At 40.6% G+C, this 19831-nt stretch overlaps 1 protein-coding gene across 1 annotated transcript; it reads left to right on the forward strand.

Annotated features, from left to right (window-relative positions):
* Positions 1 to 336: 336 nt before the first annotated feature.
* On the forward strand, positions 337 to 4795 carry SLITRK2 (SLIT and NTRK like family member 2). Its single transcript, XM_032619799.1, has 2 exons — positions 337 to 865; positions 1346 to 4795. Exon 2 carries the CDS (start codon positions 1389 to 1391, stop codon positions 3924 to 3926), a length of 2538 nt encoding a protein of 845 aa, XP_032475690.1. The 5' UTR covers positions 337 to 865; positions 1346 to 1388; the 3' UTR covers positions 3927 to 4795.
* The last annotated feature ends 15036 nt before the right edge of the window (positions 4796 to 19831 follow it).

A 19831-nucleotide genomic window follows, 5' to 3' on the forward strand; every position in this document is an offset into this window, starting at 1 on the left:
ACACCCCACTCTCTACACCAAGAGCATGTGAGCTAGGAGTTTGGCAGGCGGGCCCCAGTCCTGTAGCAAACAGACACATCTACACACACACACCACACACACACATCCCTTACTCGGAAGGATCTGGACCCCTGCTCGAGAATCTGGAATGAGACACCCCCGCGCGCACACACACACACACACACACACACACACACACACACTGCCCCGCTGGAAGAGCCAGGAGGGAGGGGCGGGTGGAAGAAACCACTCGGAGGAGCCAGAGGAGTCCCGGCGGTGCCCCTCCTGGAGAACCCCCTCTCCAGGAGCTCGCCAGCCACTCGCCGCCCGCCGGGCTGGAGGTGGAGTAGTTCAGAAGCAACTGACGCAGCCGGGATTTGAGCTTTGCAAAGCCACTCGCAGGGAAGGGAAGCATCTGCCCCTCCCTCCCCCACTGCGCGCCCTCGATCCCCAGCCTGCCCCCTCCCCCCGTGACGTCACCCCAGCCCGGTCCCGGGGAACCTGCAAAGCCTCTCAAATTCAAACTGCCGGGCGCACTGGTGCCCCTGCCGCCGGATTGGAAGTGCGCGCCCAGTCTCGGTCGTCTCCGCCGCCCCAGCCGGCGGGCTTCGCGACCTCCCTGCTCAGTCGAAACCCCGGGTCCCCGTGGGCTCAGCTTCCCGCCGCTCCAACCCTCCTCTTCTTCTCCTGCCGCCTGCCGGATTCCTAATTTGTGCGCACCCCCCAGCAAAATTTAATCCACCGACAGAAAGCAGGGCATCCTTCCGTAAGCGGCGTCTCCTTTTACCTTGCTCTCCCTCTCTTTCCGAAGATGCTAAACTACCGGCGGACTGCAGAGGAGAGGGGTCCCGTCTTCTCCTGATGTGTGAGTAACCCCCACCGCGCGCTGTCTTTGCTCTTCCACCCTCTCCCTTCCCCCGCCGCCAGTCCCCTGATTTTCCCACCCCCTTTTTGCGCAGTTAAAAAAAAAAAAGTAAAGCAATTTCTGCTGGGAGCCCAGGACGGGCTAGCCGCCCGAGATCTCTTCAAGATACCCCAGGGGAGGAGGAGGAGGAGATGGGCTGGATTTAGTAGGACAACTCGGTTACTAATGACTCCGCGGCTGGCAGCGACCCGCCGGGAAATCAGGTGCAAGCGTGTGTTCCGGGACGCGTGTGTGGGTGGGCTGCGGGGGAGGGGAGGAGAGCAGAAAGCGCTTTGAAAAACGCAGTGATTTCATTCTGCCGTGCTGTCCACTCCCCGCATTCTTCCTCTGTCCCACTCCGCCCCCTCGCTTTGCCATTTTAATCGGGCTTCCGTGTTTCTTTCTCCCCCGCATCCCGCTCTCTCCTGCCCCCTCCCCAAGGTTTGCCTGTAGGTACCTGAGCTGACACCGACGGTGCCTAAAGATGCTGAGCGGCGTTTGGTTCCTCAGTGTGTTAACCGTGGCCGGGATCTTACAGACCGAGAGTCGCAAAACTGCCAAAGACATTTGCAAGATCCGCTGCCTGTGCGAAGAGAAGGAAAACGTACTGAATATTAACTGCGAAAACAAAGGATTTACAACTGTCAGCCTGCTCCAGCCCCCCCAGTATCGAATCTATCAGCTTTTCCTCAATGGCAACCTCCTGACGAGACTGTACCCCAACGAGTTCGTCAATTACTCCAACGCGGTTACTCTCCACCTGGGTAACAACGGGCTGCAGGAGATCCGAACCGGGGCGTTCAGCGGCCTGAAAACCCTCAAGAGGCTGCACCTCAACAACAACAAGCTCGAAGTGCTGAGGGAGGACACCTTCCTGGGCCTCGAGAGCCTCGAGTACCTCCAGGCCGACTACAATTACATCAGTGCCATCGAGGCGGGGGCCTTCAGCAAACTGAACAAGCTCAAAGTGCTTATCCTGAATGACAACCTTCTGCTGTCTCTGCCCAGCAATGTGTTCCGCTTCGTCCTGCTGACCCACTTAGACCTGCGAGGGAACCGGCTGAAAGTGATGCCTTTTGCCGGCGTCCTCGAGCATATCGGAGGCATCATGGAGATTCAGCTGGAGGAAAACCCGTGGAATTGCACGTGTGACTTACTTCCTCTCAAGGCTTGGCTGGACACCATAACTGTTTTTGTGGGGGAGATTGTCTGTGAAACTCCCTTCAGATTGCATGGGAAAGATGTGACCCAGCTGACCAGGCAAGACCTCTGTCCCAGAAAAAGTACCGGTGACTCCGGTCAGAGGGGCGGCCACGCTGACACACATGTCCAAAGGCTGTCACCTACAATGAATCCGGCTCTCAACCCAACCAGGGCTGCAAAAGCGAGCCGGCCACCCAAAATGAGAAATCGCCCAACTCCCCGGGTCACAGTGTCGAAAGACAGGCAGAGCTTTGGACCCATCATGGTGTACCAGACCAAGTCCCCGGTGCCCCTCACCTGCCCCAGTAGCTGTGTCTGCACCTCTCAGAGTTCAGACAATGGTCTAAATGTCAACTGCCAAGAAAGGAAGTTCACTAATATCTCCGACCTGCAGCCTAAACCTACCAGTCCAAAGAAACTCTACCTAACAGGGAACTATCTTCAAACTGTCTATAAGAACGACCTCTTAGAATACAGTTCTTTGGATCTATTGCATTTAGGAAACAATAGGATTGCAGTCATTCAGGAAGGTGCCTTCACAAACCTGACCAGTTTACGCAGACTTTATCTGAATGGCAATTACCTTGAAGTGCTATATCCGGCTATGTTTGATGGACTGCAGAGCTTGCAGTATCTCTATTTAGAGTATAATGTCATTAAGGAAATTAAGCCGCTGACCTTTGATGCTTTGATTAACCTACAGCTACTGTTTCTGAATAACAACCTGCTGCGGTCCTTACCTGATAATATATTTGGGGGCACGGCCCTCACCAGGCTGAATCTGAGAAACAACCATTTTTCTCACCTGCCTGTGAAAGGGGTTCTGGATCAGCTTCCGGCTTTTATCCAGATAGATCTGCAAGAGAACCCGTGGGACTGCACCTGTGACATCATGGGACTAAAGGACTGGACAGAGCATGCCAACTCCCCTGTCATCATCAATGAGGTGACCTGTGAATCTCCCGCTAAGCACGCTGGGGAGATCCTGAAGTTTCTGGGCAGGGAGGCTATTTGTCCAGACGGTCCAAACTTGTCAGATGGAACCATTTTGTCAATGAATCACAACACAGACACACCTCGCTCACTTAGTGTGTCTCCCAGTTCCTATCCTGAACTACACACTGAAGTTCCACTTTCCGTCTTAATTTTAGGATTGCTGGTTGTCTTTATCTTATCTGTCTGCTTTGGGGCTGGCCTATTCGTCTTTGTCCTGAAACGCCGAAAGGGAGTGCCAAGTGTTCCCAGGAGTGCCAACAACTTAGATGTAAGTTCCTTCCAGTTACAGTATGGGTCTTATAACACTGAGACTCAGGATAAAGCAGACGGCCACGTCTATAACTACATCCCCCCACCTGTGGGTCAGATGTGCCAAAACCCCATCTACATGCAGAAGGAAGGAGACCCAGTGGCCTATTACCGAAACCTGCAAGAATTCAGTTACAGCAACCTGGAGGAGAAGAAAGAAGAACCAGCCACACTTGCTTACACTATAAGTGCCACCGAGTTGCTAGAAAAGCAAGCCACCCCAAGAGAGCCCGAGCTGCTGTATCAGAATATCGCTGAGCGCGTCAAGGAACTCCCCAGTGCAGGACTCGTCCACTATAACTTTTGTACCTTACCTAAAAGGCAGTTCGCCCCTTCGTATGAATCTCGACGCCAAAACCAAGACAGAATCAATAAAACCGTTTTATATGGAACTCCCAGGAAATGCTTTGTGGGGCAGTCAAAACCAGACCACCCTTTACTGCAAGCTAAGCCGCAATCAGAACCAGACTACCTCGAAGTTCTGGAAAAACAAACTGCAATCAGTCAGCTGTGAAGGGAAATCATTTACAACCCTCTGGCATCAAAGGATGCTGCTCCAAACTGTTGGAAGCACTGCATTTGCTTTCGTGTGTGTTTGTGTTCTCCCTTTCCCAGCCTCAATGGGGGACTTTGAAGATGTTTGGGGGATGGGGTGAAGCAATGATACTGCTTTTTCAAGTTTTCCTTTAAATTATTTCTCTCTTGCTCTCCTCCCTCCCCCACCTTTTTTTTCCTTCTCTCCTTAGGAATCATCATTGAACATGAATGTTTCTACAATGCATTTTTTCATATATTTTGTTTATGGTTTTGTTTCCTTTTTCTTCTTTTATTTTTCCAGTGTGGGAATGGGAAGAGGAGATTATAGTGAATGAAGAAAGAGTAAGCAAACTTTTCAAATGAAAATGGATATTTAGTGTATTTTGTAGAAGATCTCCAAAGATCTTTTGAGACTATAAATTCTTTTGTAAATAATGATATATGGTATTTCCGTCTTCAGTTACCAAGTATAGTCACTAGGCATCACTTCTTTGTGTTAAAGTGCCTTTGCACTTTAAGTACATTACTTAAATGTTGCTTTTAGCTTTGATAAATTGAACATATTTTAATGTGTTGTATTTTTAAAATTAAAAACACTGTAAAATAGATTGAAATGTCAGCTATATTAAGTCAACGTACAGTTTGCTTGAGTTATAGAAACCGACCTGTCATCAAATGATTCTAGTTCTAGGACTTTATAGATTTAACTGTAAAATATTTCCTTTCCTTTGGGTTTGTTCTAAGTGATTTAATTTAAGTCAACTAAGGGGACTTAACAGTGGACTAGAGGTAATAAAATGCCTCAGTTGGGATTAGTAATTCATTAATAAAATATATTTAACCCAATATCAGAGTGAATTGAACAATTAATGCCCTTCCGTAAATCGTTATTTTACACTAACATGGTCAGTGTTTTAGATTATTTTCCTAATTAAGAGTACATTACACAACTTGTAATATATTTTTTCTGCATTAGATATTTTTATATATTTAAATGAGAGTCTGTATTTCTAACTTTTTAATTGAAATTAGTATTTTTTCTGCCTATTGAAACATTTTCTATAAACACACACCAGTAGAGGCCGCCACACACCTCATTTAATAAAGACATATGAGCCATTACATACCTTGAAGGAAGACTTCAAAGGTGAGATTAAGACTTCCCAAGTAAGTTCTTAGCATATTCAAGGCAGCAGAGACAAATGTATACGTTAGTTTCTGTTTCTTTTAGGATTAAAGGTTAGACTCAGAATCCTTCTCAATGTTCACATTTTCAGAGAAAGCAGCGTTTTCCTCTTGAGCTTATGGAAGCGTTAACAGGGTGCTATCAAATGATGTACTCTTTGCATCTCCAACCTGATTAATAAGTACCTAAACCAAGAAAGTAGGCATCCTTTTTTTCCTGCCTTCTTTAGGCAAGGGTTACTTGAATTTTTCCTTGTCAGCTTCAGCAAGCTTTTGGTTTTGGTCTTAGCATTAAAATGATTTTAACTAACCAAGTCTACATAGCATTTATGAAGCCTTATTAGCCTGTAAATAATTTTTAGATGCAAATATTATTGTGTGATTTAAACAAACAGCCCTTCTTTAGAAAAAAATAGTTTTATTTTGTCTATTGTAAATCCTTATGCAACTGGAATGGTGATCTGCATATAAAGTAGTCCAGCTTTTCAATTCCTTATTAAAGCAATTGATGGCGTCTGAAAGAAGCACACTGTTTCCTTTTCATAAATAGGTTACTGCACATAATAATCCTTTATTATCATGTGGAAATTGAAGTGGATCCTGATAACTTACTTTTAAAGCTTTAAAATGACTAATAGTTTATTATCTGTCACTATAAACAATTCATGAGATAGGCTTTCAATTAGAAATTACTTAAATCCAAATTATTTGGATTAATAACCACTGGTGCAAAGTAGTTTTTATTTAACAATAGATGGTAATTGTGTATATATATATATATATATATATATATATATATATATAAATGTAAAGTACATTCAGGAAAAAAAATGCCTTTAATACCCTAAAGTCTCCGAATATCTACAGTGACAAGCTAAAATGTTCATTCTTTGATTAGAGATCATAATTCTTATTTAAATCCATTAGATTGAAATTGAAAATGGTGGGCTGAAATGATCTACAGGAAAGTTAATGTACAGAGACTTTACATTTCATAGAAGAGGAGCAAGAGTATTTTACCAGTTGAACTTGGAGATAGCTTCTGGAAACCACCTCCTCTTATATATGTAAGAGTTTCAAAAATTCTCTCGTGGCTGCTCTCATTTGGTGCAATGATAAATGCAGAATACAGAGGTAGGTATTTGGGGAAATGATTATGAAGGCAAATTAGTATACATATTCTATTAAGAGAGTTTTTTGGTTGACATTCTATCACTAGAACTACTGATGTGGTGATTCCACTTCAGTGTTCGTATTCTCCTGAAAATAAAGTCATTCCTGTAAAACACCATTAGCCATAGAAAAACTAATTCATTAATTGTAAGCAGAGATAGCTTACTGTTCATTTAGTTACAAGACTCTAAAGAGGCCTCCTGGAAGAACTCAGACTCATAAACTCTTTTCCTTAATAACTGTGGTTTAATTTTAGATTCTCATGCTTCTTAGATATTTACTTTATTCTGTATTAGGTTTTAAGATGAAATCGTTTGAATGTGTCCAGACTATTTCATTTAAAGGCATAATACATCATATACTGTGAAGCTTTGTTTTTTAATGCAATCACAAACACTTTAATTTGATTAACTTATTAGCATCCCCACTGACTATGTTGTTTTGCTTTACCCACTGAAGTGCTTTCAAACATATTTTACTTTAAGATTTTTATTTTTATCTCCTACAGCTGGATTTTGCTATTTCACTTTTATTTCACATGCAGCTTGTAATAGGTATGAACATCAGCACAGTGAAATGGTTCCAGCCAACAGAATACGATTTCCCCTGGCCCTGCCTGGAACAGATCTATGTGTCTGGCAAATGGTAATTCCCTTTGATTCTAGCTCTTAACTAGTTGCTTCCTCTGTTTCTGAATATACCTGTGTCTAAGTTTGTATTGAAACACTCAAAAGCACCACTTCTCAGTCTGGACACAATTGCCAAAAGTCTAACTTGGTTTTGGACTTTGGTCAACCTGTGTGCCTTGTTACTTCCCTCCAGCAGTTGGTGAGTAAGGAAATGACCCTTCAGTTTCCTCTGCTTTGTCCTCTGACCTCTAAGGTGGTTTAATTTTTCTAAATATTTCCATGTCATCAAGGGCTCAATGTTTTATGGATTTTACAGAAAGTGTATAATGAAAAAGAGGGAGGTTCTGTGATTTTTCAGACTCTGGAAATTCATTTTGATTGGACGCATTCCAGAAACATACTGGATTAGATGCTAGACTGAAGGAAGCCTTCCAGACAGTTCTCCTAATCCAGTCATTTCTTCATTCATTCAATAAGTATTTGAGTGCTTGCTTCCTAGGTGCCAGGCTCTGTGCTGTGTGCTGAGGGGGCACAGAGATACAGTAGACAGGCTCTCTGCCCACCTCCTCACCCCGCCCCCCGCAGAGAGCTTAGTGCTAATAAAGGAGAATGTTATCTGAATGACAAATCACCCAGAGTAAACAGTGGGAACAGCAGTGAAATGCAGGAAGTTGGGTTTTTAAAGGTGATTCTGTGCAATGAAGTATAAAACTGATATATCATAGGTTAGCTACTGTGTAACCACCATTAAGATCTCTTTAGAGTTACACAGCTACAAAGGGAGAAAACCCACAAAAATAAAATAAAACAACTTTCTGCAGAAGAGGGACCAATATTATGGCCTGAAGATAGCTATATACTTGTGCTATCTAACGATCTACATTGTAAAGATGACTTCCCAAATTGTAAATACAAAAATCACAAATATACTTACATTTTCTGGAATATCCATGTTTTAGAGGCAATATTTACTTTCTATTTCAGTGGCTTAAAATATAACATTTTGGCTTAATTGTCTTTTACAGAGACAATAAGACACTTACCTAAATCCTGAGAGAGAAAAATTAAGTACTGTATATAGGTGTACTTTGCTTCTCACAATGGTTGTGCAAAAAGTCACGTGTAAATTGAAGTTTTGTAAGTTAAATTGTATTTTAAATGCATTAGGAGAGCTGCCAGTTAGAGGAAACTTGTGAATCCTTTTATAAAGCAGAAAACCATTTTATAAGACAAATAATCACTCTGTAATTTATCTGTTTTGTATGTTTGGAGTTTCAATATCGACTTTGCTTAAAACGGAGCCCACCTGCCTAATCAGAGTGTGTTTTGCCAGTGCTGCTTGTGCTACCAGTTTCTCGGTTGCTAAGGGCTTATACTTGAAAATCCGCTGCAGTTTCGTGTGACTTGAGCTATGGGGCGATTTTATGATGGCGCAGTAACATTCCTGAGCAGTCTGAGTAGCCAACCCGTTTCAACTCCATTGAACACAGGACTCTTCTGCTCAGCAGCGTCTCCTCTGTCAGACGTGGCCATGATTCGTTAGAGGGTAGAGTGACTCCTGTATTCAGATCCTATAAAACGCTTAGAGTCACAGGTTTTATAATAAATATATGGTATCATGTAAACAAATTAAACTGCATGTGTGTTGGAATTTTTTAGCAGTATTTTAGCTTGAAAGTACTTGTACAAATACCGTTAGATTTAGTTGCAAATAATTGTTCTCAAGTTATTGGAATAAATGGCAAATGAAACAAGCTCTTGTGTAAATAGACTTCTGTGCCAAATAGTGACATTGTTTCAAAACATGAATGCCATATTTTGGGCTGTTAATAGGCAAAGTGAAATATTGAAAATGTGGTCAAATGATATTATGTCTTATTGGATAAACTTTATACAGTTATTTTGTGCTCTAGTTAGCTTTCAGTTAATAAATAAATATTCACTAAAAATAAACATTTGAGTTAGTTAGAAAAATTCTTTACACTCTTGAGAGGAATTAATGACAAACTATTACTGGAACCATCCTCTTTGCCTTGATATATATACTGTTCAAATGTTTACAAATTTAGGTCTTCTTTATATAATTTACATATTAAGGGTAAAATGTGCTTTAAAAAACATATTAATACTTTTCCATTAATGCCCATTAGTATCAGCATTAAAAAATTAAAACTAGAGAGAACAATAAAAACAATTCAAATAGAGCTGTCTCTCTAGGAATTGAAAGAAAGTTTGATTTCACACTCCCCCTACCGCACACATCCACCCACACAACAGCCAACTGTTTTTCATTATAAAATTCTATCTAATACAATAGGTGATCTAATAAATCTTTATCTATAAAATGAGAGAACGATTGACATGCAAATCCAAGGAATAGAAATTATGAATCCATTAAAGAAGATGTTATTACTGTATTACCAAAGACTAGAGTCAAAACAAATGAGAGGAAGAGAGATGCATTTGTTGCTGTAACTGTGGTAATATTATAGCAAAGCGACTTATTTGGCTTTTGCATTGGTTGAACATCAGAATATATCTGCCAGGTATGCTCCATTCACAAATGTATAACGTAACAAAGGTTTTGAGGTTTGTGTGATGGACAGGAGGACTTGAAACAAATTATCCTCTCTTGAGATTCTTAATTTGCTGTATGCACAATATATTCAATTTATTCATGTGGCCTTCACAAGTTGGTAAAACAACTGAAAGAGTCTCATTCTAGAGTGTTTTATTGAAGAGTTGGTGCTTAGCACACTAGATTATCTCATCCTTTACAAAGATGAGTGGAAGTGGAATTGGAATGAAAGGGATGTACAGCTCCCCATTCTGAACACATGTCATATAAGACATCAGCAAGTCATATGTGTCTGTTGATACTGGGAAAAGACCATCAAAATAGATGCTGTCATTACTGAATGGGGTCTGGAAATGTACCTGATCCGTGTTTCCCTGGGCAACCAGTATGTGATTAGTTATACATCATTTTTATTAATTTGATTTTTCAAATATTTTATGTTTGCTATCAACATTACCCTAAAAAGGAACATTTGAGCTAATTATCTGTCAGATCTAGTTACCTGGCATTTTTGGACATATTTGATCTTGACAGAATGTTGGCTACAACATAAAGTATAAGGTAATTTCTGGCTCACAGAGTGACTGTTGGACAGACAGGAGAGGTGAATGGGGTCTGCTCTGGGTAATCCTTGGCCAAGTCCCTCACTCCTCAAGCCCCCTTTACCTTCACATCATTAACACCTGACAATGATTCAGAACTTAATAACCCTCCAATAAATATTTCCATAATGAATAAATGAATAAGACTCTGGCTCTCATGTGAATACTGAAGAAGGGTGGAAAACTGAAGGATCTAAGTTCAAAGTTATTAGAGTGGGTTCTTAGCTGTTCCAGGAAGTCCTAAACAGATATTTAGTTGGGCCATTTTCAGAGCTTATGAAGAACACATGTACACACAAACACACACACACACACACACACACACACATACTCCATGAGGATGGCAGAGAAGTTATGGTGACACACAGGCAAGATCCAAGTTTATTACATGCCTGAGGGCCCGATTTTAAGTGATACCTGAGTCTGTCTATTGAACCCAATGATCTCATTCTAGAGTTAAAGTAGCTTTACTGCTGAGTGCTGATATTGACTTGTTATTGGCTTTTGGCATCGGGAGACTTAGTTGAGAGAAAATACACTCCCTGACAAGCTTGAATGATGCATTCTTCCAGACCTTATCGTTTAGTTCTTCCTAGGATCTGTGTATTTGGTTTGTTTCTTAAGTCTTCCAGATAGGAGAGAAATTCTTTGGGTTCAGACTACATTAAGTCATATTTCTGTCAGAACACAGTTGTGTCATAAAGTCTGATTTATCCAAAATAAGAACTTATAGGTGATGTTTCATAGCAAAGAATCCCAGGATCTGAGGTTCTAATCTTCATGCAGCTAAAAACCTGTGAGGACAAGTCATAGTTCTCACTGGGGTCTCAGTTTTCCTCCCTGGGAACGGTGTTGGTCTGGATGAACTCAATGGACATGCTCTACGATTCTAGGCTATTTGGGGAGTGACTGCTACACACAAAGCAAACAGTGCATTGAGGCAATTATTCAGGAAATTCAAGCCCGAAAATCTCTTACCCTTCTCCTTTCTAGTGTCTAATTTGGACATAGCCATACTCATTTTATTTTTTACAGGATTCAAATGTACCATTTGTCTTGGGTTAACTTCTCTTCCTAAACTTGACTTTAAAACGGTTTAAATCATTTTTCTTACTTATTTGTAAATCACAACATTCTACTGCTTTTGGGGAGGGGAGGGAGGTGATGGGATTTTCATTTAGCTGTTTGGCAGGGGAATTTTCTATGGGTTAATGAGTTTATTCCGTGTGATAATTAGGAAAGTCAAGCTATGAATCTATCTAGGAAGATCATATTATCATATTTCAGGGCACAAAGCAGTTTTCCCATTTGGTTGTTCATCATCCCACCCTTTTAGCCAGCTCTGCCAAGTTTCTTATCATCCGGGAAACTGATGGACCCTTGGACAACTCAGCTGAGCTTCAGAAATTCAATGATTCATTCCAGTGCGCAAAGCTTTTAGCTGACAAGTGGTGTTTGGCCTCTTCCTGATCATAAAATTCAGCCATAGTTTTACTACTTGGGCCAATGCGTCTCTAGTTGGTCAAATGGATTTTAACTGGAAACAAAGAAATAAAGCCCTCAATCTTGTAATATTCAGCTGACATAATTTTTATAAGGGTAGAAAAGAGGAAAAAACATTCATTCAGAAACTTCCTCTGCTTTCCAGGTGTCTGTGGGGCTTATTAAAAACGCTAGTGAAGGGGCTTCCCTGGTGGCACAGTGGTTGAGAGTCTGCCTGCCGATGCAGGAGACGCGGGTTCGTGCCCCGGTCCGGGAAGATCCCACATGCCGCGGAGCGGCTGGGCCCGTGAGCCATGGCCGCTGAGCCTGCGCGTCCGGAGCCTGTGCACCGCAATGGGAGAGGCCACAACAGTGAGAGGCCCGCGTACCGGAAAAAACAAAAAAACAAAAACAAAAACAAAAACAAAAAAAAAAAAAAAAAAAAAACGCTAGTGAATGAAAGGAAAATCCAGCTACACTTTGCTTTGTGTTTTCTTCTTCCACATTACAGAAGGTTGTGAAAAAGGAAATGTAGGCTATCCTTGTCCAAGCCATCATCTTAAAAAATTTAAAAACTAGGATGCCACTGAGATACTAAGGATTTAGAGTATAGTTACATTTCAAATGTTTAACTTGAAATTTTGGAACAAAACCTATTTTATTTACTAAATAGATCTCTGAAAAGCAAGTACATTTTAAGCAATAATCTGGGTAATTTGAGAGCAGGGCTTGCTGAAGGAATCTTATTCATTTTAAACTGGATTTATTCAGATTTTGTTTTGTGCAAATTCATCAGAAAGTTGTTCAGTTCTACTACTCAAACAGTTCAAATATTCTGAAATTTAAAAAATAAGTTAATTATTCTGCTCTTACAGATTAAAGTGGGAGGATGCCCTACCTGTGTTGATGTAGTTTGTTCTTTTCCACCTGGACTTTCTGAGTTTCTATATCTAAGGATGGATATTTGTACAAAGACAAGGTAACGTCTTAGGAAGAGAGGGGTAAATAGATACTTTCCAGAATGATTTATAACAGAGGGCCAGGAAACGGGGAGTTTCACTAAATCTTCTTGCCTTCCCTCTCTGAAAGAGATCTTTCTCAAGCCTTGATCCCTTACCAGGAGACAAACATTTTCCTATGTGAGTAAGACTGTGGGTTTTACTGGGTTCTGCTTTGTTTTAGTCTTCAATCACACTGATTCCTTCTGATTTGCTGACAAAGGAGGATCTGAGAACAGTGGGGGGACCATTTCCCAGAGAACAAGGAGCCCTCGGATTTAGCCTCCATGTCTCTGCTAACTCTCCATGTGACACTGGACCAGTTCCTTCCCGTCTCTGAGCCCCAGTTTCCTCATCTGAAACCGAAAGTAGTTAGACTTAGCCTTGCCAGTCAAGAAAACAACTGAATAAAAACCAGCTTACTACTGGGGAAACGTGAAATCCACTTCAATTCATAAAATGTAGTAAATCACTTGCAAACTTGACACGTTAACTATCATTAATAACAAATTATTTTCAACAATCCTCACACCTGTTCTGTGACACACCAGTGAAAACATTTGGACTACAGTCTCATGATTTTCTTTCCCTCATCCTTATTCCAGCTGCTAAACATTATAATTGTATAAATCCATTTACACAAAGAGTATGAGTAATTTCTGGTAGTCCTTATGTGGTAACAGATTGTCTCTAAAAATATGATTTATGGAGTGCTCATTGTGTGCTGAGCACTTGAGCAGAGGCTGTGCACATCTAAAACAAATCCACAAGTGTTCCTGAAGGCCCAGCACGTGCCCAGCGCTGGGAAGAGACTGGGGTGGGAGGGAATGAAAAACTCGGCTCCTGTGTGTTGGGGAGACATAACATATACATCAGAAGTAAGACGTGGCTCCTGGCCTCAGGGAATATAAAACCAAGTTGGGAAGATGAGCTACTTATCCTTGAAAGGGTTAGGAAAGGTCAGGGTCAGAAAAGAAGAAGATCAGTGCAGATTACACTGGAATTATCTGAGAAGGCTGCTGGGAGGAAGCAGGGCAGAAAAAAAGAGCCTTGAATTGGGCAAAGGCTTGGGGAATCAGCAAGCTTGAAAATGTAAACACAGAAATAGGCCTGCAAAGAAAACAAACTTATGGGTACCAAGCAAGAAGGGGGGGCGGGGATAAATTGGGAGATTGGGATTGGCACATAAACACTACTATATATAAAATTGATAACTAATAAGGACCTACTGTATAGCATGGGGAACTCTACTCAATATTCTATAATGGCCTTTATGGGAAAAGAATCTAAAAAAGAGTGGATATATGTATATGTATAACTGAATCACTTTGCTGTACAACTGAAACTAACACATTGTAAATCAACTATACTCCAATAAAAATTAATTAAAAAAAAAAACACCATTGTAAAGCAATTATACCCCAATAAAGATGTTAAAAAAAAGAATTAGCCTACAGCAGTATGATATTGAGGACCAAGAAACAGTGTTTCTCTCTTTTGTGAATAGTTATTAAATTATTTCTACTTCAAAATATCAGAAAAAAAATAAATAAAAGGCAATGTCATGGGAGAAAGATATTGCCCATATTGACAGATGATATAACAATTTACTTTGAAAATTCAAGAGAAGTAACAAATAATAAAAACTAGTTAGAAAGTTAAAAAAAAAAAGGAAGGAAGAAATAGGCCTGTGAAGAATAGTGAAGAGCATGGAAGGCTGGTTTGATGTACCTTTTGATGGCTTTGAAAGCCAGAGTAAGAAATTTGGACTCAATTCCACAAATAATGGAATGTTCTTCAAGCAAAGTAAAAATTGTATCAATAGAACTGTTACTATTTGTATAGGGCCTTATAAGTATTTCACATGCATTTCTATTAGCATTTGAGATGATTATATCTGGGTTACGATGACAAAACTGAGGTTTAGGGAGTTTTGGTACTTGCCCCAGTGACCCAGTGAGTGTAGGGAGAAGCCACCTAGTTCAACAAGTTAGCACAGAGAAATGCTCGCAAGCAGGCAGGCACTCTGGAGGCCACGTGCTGAGAGTTGAAACCCAGCTTTGCCACTCACCAGCTGTGTGACCTTGGGCAAGTCACTTCACCTCTCTGGGCCTCAGTTTCCTCACCTAAAAGAAGGAGACAGTGATCATATTTGCCCTCATGGGGTGGTTATGAGAATCAGTGACTTAATATTTGCAAACAAAAATGTATTTGTTAAACAAAACAAAAAGTGGCAGAGGTGTACTTTGAAACCAGTTCTGACTGACTTGAAACTCATGTCCTGTCCACACCATCACTGGATCTCCCTGGATAAACAGAGGAGTGAGTCGTCTGGCAGAAAGAGTGATTTGAGCATTAGGGCAGACAGAAGACTGTGGTCCAGGATGAGGGAAATGGGAGGAAGATAAAGCCAAGGGACTCTGCTCTTATGTTCAGCTGCAGACTGTCCTCCAGCTGGGAGTACAGACTGATGGTTTAGAGAGCCATATTTAGTAACACGTCCATCTTTTATCTTCAGCAGATTCTTAGTTTAATAATATTTATATTCTTTAAGGGAAAAGCATAAGGCAAAATGGGTAAGGAAAAAAGGGCTGTTTCTTCATGAATTCTGAAGGGAGAGAGGCTCAAAGGGCTTGGTTATGAGCAGAGAAACCTGAGGCCACCTGGGGAGGCATTTCAGGCTTCCCTGAGCTTCGCACAGGCCTCTGGGCGGGAGATCCGCACAGGGCTGGGACTCAAGCTTGGAAGTGTCTAGAAGTGTCCCACACTTGGTCTAATGCTCTGCTGCTCTGATGGCTCTTGAAATTGTGAAGAAATTTTGAACAAGAGACCCTACATTTTCACTTTTCACTGGCCCTCACAAGTGATGTCACCAGTCCAGGGTCTATGACACCAGAGACTCAGTGAAGTTCCACCAGTTCCTCCTGCCTAAGGCGGATCTGTGAGTACCAGGACTTCTACCTTCTGAACAGCCCGCCCCGTCTCATCTTTCTGGACAAGTGTCCCTCATACGCCGTCCCACACTAAATGAAACTGTGGATGCTTCTCCTTTTAAACACATTTTGTTTACATTTGACACAGTTTTTAGCTAATTCAGAAGGTGTTTGTGTGTGCGTGTGCGTGGTTAAGATAAGTGAAAGTATCTGGGGCTAAAGCAGTGGCAGTGGTGGTTATCTCAACGGTGTACAGCTGGTGAGAGCAGTTAAATGATTTTGCGATGTGAGAAGAGCAATTTGGTTTTTGTAGGGCAGGTAAAAAAATGGCTTTGTATGATTTGGGTAGGCTTTGTGGGAAAGAAATTGAGTACTTTTTTAAACTCTCCACTTACCTCTGCCATCTAAGCTGTGATCACAAGAATAGCTTCCAGTGAGCCCAGGTTTCATTCATCAACAGAACAGCCTTAAGAAGAAATGGAAAAGAAGAAAGCAGAATTTTCTCCATTTAAGAACGTAAAGAAAGAGAAACATTTTGAGGGGAAGGGAACTAGGGAAATTTGACACTGTAAGTTAGACCAGAGCTGGACATGATGAAAGCCTGATTCACGGGATCAGGATATTTCGACTGTAATTCTATTGCTTCGTTGTAAATGAAATTGTTCCAAAGCCTTTGAGGATTTCCATTAACTGGCGCCCGGATAAATTTTCACAGTTATTCATAGCAAAACTCTTTAAATAGTAAATGAGAAAGGTCACATCATGACAGCATTGTACAAAAAAACCCTCCCCCGATGCCCATGCACAGATTTCTATCAAGCATTTGTCAGGAGCATAGGAGGAGCTTGGAGGCAACCCTCACAGCTGCCTCCGAAGCCCATTCGGAAGCCTGAGATGTTGGGCCACGTATTAGTCTCCTGTTTACATCTGATCCACAAACCATGGGTCTTTCTTGGAATGCAGATGAATGAGCCCTAGGGACAACAGTGCCTTTGATTAATGTATTTGGGCTTTCTGACCTGAAAACACATCAATTATTGAAGGGCTGTGTGGGCATGGGTGTGACTTAGGAAAGTCCACACTGTATGTTGGGCTCAACACTTGGGGCTTACATTCTTCTTCTTCTATTTTTTTTTAAATAAAAGCACTCACCACATTGCTCACTGATTCCTTGGGCTGACAAAATCTCAATAGTGTCAAGTAGTGCAGAGGCCCTGAGCCGAGAGGAGAGGCAGTCTCTGATGTGGGGCTGGCTGCCTTGCTTCCTCAAGCATGGAAGTGTGGATTCAAGCACCACAAGCTTCTCTCCATGAGCTCTGGGAAGGGTCAGATGGCTACAGATTCAGAAAGCTTGGCTCTGCAACTGCTAAAAGTTGCTGAATCACAGTACAGAGCTAGCCTGTGACTTAAAAATCTTCTGGCATTACTTGTTTTGTTTTAAGCTAATAACCTTAGTGTTACTAAATTCCATTCATGATTGTTATAAACAATCAAACCAAGTAAAGATCATACAAATAAATCTTAAAGACTGATTTAGAAAATAAGTACAAAAGGTGTCTACTTGATGCCTAAATAGACAAATCAAGATTTCTTTACATTTGTTTTTGGTTATCCCTAGAATTGGTAGATTAAAAACTGCTGTGTGGCTTTCTGCACACATATCTCACACTGCTGATGGCTTTTTTATCTATAAGTAATAATGACATCAAAATCTCCCTAAATCTGTTATCTACATTGGACAAAAATGGTACTAAAACCTCTTTTGATAAAAAATGCATGATTCTATGGCTTACTTTACAAATTGTGCCATGATTAGAAATTATACTAAATAAGCTTGTGAATTAAATTTTGGATGAAGAAATTTCCACAGTTTTGTAAATTGAACAAATAATTTGTACCTACAGCAAACAATTTACTTTTTAAATTTTTTTAACATCTTTATTGCAGTATAATTGATTTACAATTGTGTTAGTTTCTGCTTTATAACAAAATGAAGCAGCTATACATATACATATATCCCCATAACTCCTCCCTCTTGCGTCTCCCTCCCATCCTCCCTATCCCACCGAGCTGATCTGCCTGTGCTATGCAGCTGTTCCTCACTAGCTATCTACTTTACATTTGGTAGTGTATATATGTCAGTACAACTCTATCACTTCATCCCATCTTACACTTCCCCCTCCCTGTGTCCTCAAGTCCATTTTCTACATCTGCATCTGTATTCCTTTCCTGCCCCTAGGTTCACCAGAACCAGTTTGTTTTAGATTCCGTATATATGTGTGAGCATATGGTATTTGTTTTCCTCTTTCTGACTTACTTCACTCTGTATGACAGACTCTAGGTCCATCCACCTCACTACAGATAACTCAATTTCATTTCTTTTTATGGCTGAGTAATATTCCATCATGTATATGTGCTACATCTTCTTTATCCACTCATCTGTTGATGGCCACTTAGGTTGCTTCCATGTCCTTGCTATTGTAAATAGAGCTGCAATGAACATTTCGGAACATGACTCTTTTTGAATTATGGTTTTCTCAGGGTATATGCCCAGTAGTGGGATTGCTGGGTTGTACAGTAGTTCTTTTTTTAGTTCTTTAAGGAACCTCCATACTGTCCTCCATAGTGGCTGTATCAATTTACATTCCCATCAACAGTGCAAGGGGGTTCCCTTTTCTCCACACCCTCTCCAGCATTTATTGTTTGTAGATTTTTTGATGATGGCCGTTCTGACCGGTGTGAGATGATATCTCATTGTAGTTTTGATTTGCATTTCTCTAATGATTAATGATGTTGAGCATTCTTTCGTGTGTTTGTTGGCAATCTGTATATCTTCTTTGGAGAAATGTCTATTTAGATCCTCTGCCCATTTTTGGATTGGGTTGTTTGTTTTTTTGATATTGAGCTGCATGAGCTACGTGTAAATTTTGGAGATTAATCCTTTGTCAGAAAAGGAAATAAAAGGAATCCGAATCAGAAAAGAAGAAGTAAAGCAGTCAATGTTTGCAGATGACATGATATTATACATAGAGAATCCTAAAGATGCTACCAGAAAACTACTAGAGCTAATCAATGAATTTGATAAAGTTGCAAGATGCAAAATTAATGCACAGAAATCTCTTGTTTCCTATATACTAATGAGGAAAAATCTGAAAGAGAAACACTCCCATTTACCACTTCAACAAAAAGGATAAAATATCTAGGAATAAACCTACCTAAGGAGACAAAAGAACTCTATGCAGAAAACTATAAGACACTGATGAAAGAAATTAACAATGATACAAACAGATGGAGAGATATATCATGTTCTTCGATTGGAAGAATCAACATTGTGAAATGACTATACTACCCGAAGCAATCTACAGATTCAATGCAATCCCTATCAAACAGCCAATGGCATTTTTCACAGAACTAGAACAAAAAATTTTACAATTAGTATGGAAACACAAAAGACTGTGAAGAGCCAAAGCAATCTTGAGAAAGAAAAACGGAGCTGGAGGAATCAGACTCCCTGACTTCAGACTAAACTACAAAGCTACAGTAATCAAGACAGTATGGTACTGACACAAAAATAGAAATATAGATCAATGGAACAGGATGGTAAGGCGAGAGATAAACCGACACATATATGGTCAACTTATCTTTCATAAAGGAGGCAAGAATATACAATGGAGGAAAAATAGCCTCTTCAATAAGTGGTGCTGGGAAAACTGGACAGCTACATGTAAAAGAATGAAATTAGAACACTTCTTAACACCATACACAAAAATAAACTCAAAATGGATTAAAGACCTAAATGTAAGGCCAGACACTCTAAAACTCTTAGAGGAAAACATAGGCAGAGCACTCTATGACATAAATCACAGCAAGATCCTTTTGACCCACCTCCTAGAGAAACGGAAATAAAAACAAAAATAAACAAATGGGACCTAGTGAAACTTAAAAGCTTTTGCACAACAAAGGAAACCATAAACAAGATGATAAGACAACCCTCAGAGTGGGAGAAAATTTTTGCAAATGAAGCAAATGACAAAGAATTAATCTCCAAAATAGACAAGCAGCTTACACAGCTCAGTATCAAAAAAAGAAACAACCCAATCCAAAAATGAGTAGAAGACCTAAACAGACACTTCTCCAAAGAAGATATACAGATTGGCAGCAAACACCTGAAAGGATGATCAACATTACTAATCATTAGAGAAATGCAAATCAAAACCACAATGAGGTATCACCTCACACCGGTCAGAATGGCCATCATAAAAATATCTACAAATAAGTGCTGGAGAGGGCGTGGAGAAAAGG

This window comes from Phocoena sinus, chromosome X (genome assembly GCF_008692025.1).
Source record: "Phocoena sinus isolate mPhoSin1 chromosome X, mPhoSin1.pri, whole genome shotgun sequence".
NCBI lineage: Eukaryota > Metazoa > Chordata > Mammalia > Artiodactyla > Phocoenidae > Phocoena > Phocoena sinus.